The 4,226-nt window shown below is 31.6% G+C and overlaps 1 protein-coding gene across 1 annotated transcript; it reads right to left on the bottom strand.

Moving 5' to 3' along the window:
- Positions 1–661: 661 nt before the first annotated feature.
- Positions 662–3,096, bottom strand: LOC110798252 (uncharacterized). The gene is made up of 3 exons (XM_056833728.1): positions 2,850–3,096; positions 1,240–2,764; positions 662–1,161 (listed from the first exon to the last, which is right to left on the bottom strand). Exons 2-3 carry the CDS (start codon positions 1,784–1,786, stop codon positions 662–664), a joined length of 1,047 nt encoding a protein of 348 aa, XP_056689706.1. The 5' UTR covers positions 1,787–2,764; positions 2,850–3,096.
- Positions 3,097–4,226: the final 1,130 nt, after the last annotated feature.

Raw genomic sequence — 4,226 nt, 5'->3', positions numbered from 1 at the left:
ACCGCTAAGGAGTCATGTACTCGTGTGACAACTGTTAACTAAAGTAGGGCCATCTTATATTATACGTTTATTTTTAGGGAGCCAATTTTTGTCTTAATTTGTTTGGCTCCTACGAATGGTTGATCCTTAGCCTGTTTGGCCAAGCTTCTAGGAAACAGTTTCTGTTTCCTAAAAGTAGTTTTCTAGAAACTGTTTCTAGAGAAACCGTGAAGGTGTTTGGCCACACAGTTTAAGAAGCACTTCTTAGAAACAGAAACACTTTTACATTGTTTGGCCCATTGCTTTTGTTATAACTTCTTGTCTATTATTAACTAATTCTTAAAAGATGTTATTGTTGATTCTAAATCATACTATTATAAATAATTTCCATGTTAACTTTTACCTAAAAAAAATATTATCCTTATTATGCATTAATTATTTTGTTAAACCAAAATTTATTCCAACGACATATTTAATAAAAGTACTACTCCGAATATATATATATATATATATATATATATATATATATATATATATATATATATATATATATATATATATATATATATATATATATTTATTGAGAAAAGATAGCTCGGGTATTTTTTTTAATTTAAACCAATTTCCACCAAACTATTTTAAGTTAATATAATATGTTTAATACACAACTAGTAATAACCTTTTATACACATTGCTCTTGCAAATCTTGTTTCAACATAGAAGATGCAATGTTGTGCCGGACAGACTCCATGCTATCATCATCCATTGAGCCATCGTGATCTTCTCGTAAAGTACTCGAAGAACCACCACCAATATCTTGAGCATCTTCTTCCACCACAGGAATATAATTTGGGTCCGCATCGCATTTGTCGAATTCCAAATCTTCAAGTGCATGTCTTCTAATGTAGTTGTGCATAGCCATAGTTGCAGCAACAATCTTGTTTTGTGTTTCTAGTGGAAAATTTGGCATCATGGATAGTATCCTCCATCTACTTTTCCATACTCCAAATGTTCGCTCAATCACATTCCTTAATGAAGAGTGTTTATAATTATAGACTTCGTAATAACCGGTTGGAGGTTGAGTTGAACGGCGATAATCAGGAATATGATATCGTTGGCCTTTAAACGGAGCCAAAAATCCTTTCATATTAGGATAACCCGCATCAACAACATAATATTTACCTACATTGCAAAAATGAGATATTACATAATATACAGTACGTAATAATATTAATTGTCATAAAATACACAAAAGTTTACCTTCTGGTGGATGAGGGAACGCCTTCTTTGGATTATCCATTGCATTCTTTAAAACACGATTGTCATGAACGGATCCAGGCCACCCAACAACAAAGTATGTAAACAACATGTCAAAGTCACAAATTGCCAGAATATTTTGAGTTGGGTGCCCTTTACGCCCTATGTAAGGAATTCTATCTTCTTCCGGAACAACACATGGGATGTGAGTCCCATCAATGGCACCAATACAATCCTTGAAATGTGGCCAATACTTATAGTTACCTCGTATTTTGACCGAGACCTCCCTAAAATATGGATCAGAAGCTCTCACAATATCTCTAGAAAATTTAGTCATAGCTTTAAGAACTTCATTCATTTTTCTACTGATTGTTTCCCCCGAATGTTTAAACCTATTTTGCAGATTACGGTTTGATTGAAACTGAGCACATAAATATATAAACATTGCAAGTGATTCTTCAGAACACATGGTCCTAGTAGACTTCAAACCATAATCGTCTTTCAACAATTTAGCAAGACTACAGAACACATCAGACTCCATTCTAAACATCCTATAACTCTCACCTGGAGTTGAAAGCACTTCTTGTACCCATTGCCATCCAGAACACAATGAAATTCTAGGGGGTTGTTTTATCAAGTTGATTCATCATCCCACGTCGCTTTTGATCTCTTCACTTTTTGCTCATTCATCTAACTCCATAAGATTAGATTGAAAAATATAACAAATAAACAACTAACATAGGATAAAAAATAATCTATGAAAGTAATAAAAAATTCAGTATACAAATATTTTGAATTGCCTCTCTAATAAAAAATTCAGTATACAAATATTTTGAATTGCCTCTCTGTTCTATGTTTGGTTGAGTCAAAATTTGGCAAACAATTTATTCAAGGGAAGTAATAAATAATTAGGATGTGTTAGTTAGAAAGTGGTTTAACAAATTGTAACTTAATGATCATCATATATTCTATAATACTTTGATGATAGTACTTTGCATTACCAAAATAATTCTTAGTAGGATGTAGCATTATCAAAATATAGTACTTATCAAAACCCAGCCGGTTCTTCTTGATGATAGTACTTTGCATTATCAAAACCAAGCAGCAACTTATATTTCCTCTTGCAAATTTATTTTTTACATGATTTTAGTCAAGTGTTTAAACTTTTTTAATCATTTCATTTATCTTAACATCTGTAAACTAACTTATATAAAACTTATTCTTATCAAAATTTGCTTAATTTGTAGAACAGGGTCTTTAAATTTAGGAGTTCTAGACATTGAGCAACTGGCCCAAATCAAAGTAGATAAAACAAATTGTTTCAGAACACAACCACACACTAGCATTAAGGAATTAATATAACAATCACGGCCTAGTGCCGACGCCGACTTGTTTGAATCAAAAAGTTAATGGGTCAGAGATTGGAGAGGAAAGTAGGATAAACAAAACTAATCTATTTTTTTTTAATTAAACTCACCTGATTTGAAGGAGGAGAAGGAATAGTAGATGGATGCATCTTCGATTTCCCCTATTCAACCAAAATTACAGAAATTAGGGTTCTACACCTAACAAATTAATTGGGGAAACAGATTTGTATAAATAATTAAATTCACCTTATTAGCTGTGTTGCTCGTCGTAGATTTCGTGGGTGGACGAACGGGTGGAGTATTCATCGACGATGTAGGTGGTCTGCGTTCTCCGGGATGCATCGATCAGAAATAATGAGGGAAGTAGGAGAGACAGTTGTGAGTTGAGGGAAGTAGGAGAGACAGTAAAGATGAGAGAGAAATAATGAACTTGATTTATTTATTATATGAGGGACAATAGGTCATTTTTTCTATTCAGAGGGGCAAGGCTGTCAAAAATATACTCTCATTAAATGAGGGGAATAGCTCCCCGAGAAACTAAAATCAGAAGCCTCCTTTTGGAGCTTCTGTTTCTCAAGCCCATAGAAGCTAGTTTGGGCTTCTAGGAAGCTGTTTTCTACAACACAAAAATCCTTGTTTGGCCAAGTTTCTACTTCTCACTCGTAGAAGCTGCTCTAGGAGCTTGGCCAAACAGGGTCTTAATCAATCTTCTTTATTTGGTTGATCCTTAATCAATCTTTTTTTTAACGAAAAATTCGCAAGGAGCGTTTGCCGAGTCCTAAATCTTGCGTGTTATGCTTAATATTAAATTACACTCTATTGACTAATAATTCTTGGTTAATGGGTAGCTAAATCATTGGTATATGTATTTTATTAGTAGATTTATTATTAAGATTTGTTTTTCAACATAAAATAGCATGATCCCTAAGGACTAAATGACAATCTTGTGGACAAAGGTGACGACTAATCAATGATTAAGAATGTTAACTGATACAATACCAAAAGGTCTTGTGCGCATAAGCTGTACAATAAATTTATTGTACACCAAGATAACTTTAACCCTTTTTTTTTATAACTTTAACCTATTTTTTATTAACTTTTATATTAGTAAAAAAAATTGATTGATAAATATTTTAAAGGGTTAAATGATTAATTTTATACATTATTAGTGATTTTGAAGAAATAAGTTTTACTAAAATGAAAAAATTTATCACTTAAAAAAAGATAACTTTTACATATATAAGCTTAACTTTTAAGCATTTTGAGTTAACTTTTACTCCGATGTACAATATTTATTGTACACCCATTGTAAATAAGAATTTGTGATACCATACTAATAGAATATATTTTTAGTGTAATAAGAATCCTTATGATGTTATGATGTCATGTTTTCTAACACAGTTAGGACTAATAATATTATAAGCATTATCAATATTCATCAATAGTAAACTACAAACTTTTATATAAGGCGGGCTTACATGAAAGACCGCCTTATTGTCATATAAGATAAGCAATTAAATCAATTAGTTAAGCACTGAAACTAATTAGTTAAGTATTATAAACCATTAGTTAAACAATGAAATTAATTAGTTAAGCACTAGAACTAATTAGTTAAACAATTGA

This window comes from Spinacia oleracea, chromosome 1 (genome assembly GCF_020520425.1).
Source record: "Spinacia oleracea cultivar Varoflay chromosome 1, BTI_SOV_V1, whole genome shotgun sequence".
Taxonomy (NCBI): Eukaryota; Viridiplantae; Streptophyta; class Magnoliopsida; order Caryophyllales; family Amaranthaceae; genus Spinacia; species Spinacia oleracea.
Note: the sequence above shows the minus strand (reverse complement) of the source record. Positions and strands in the feature narration are given on the sequence as shown.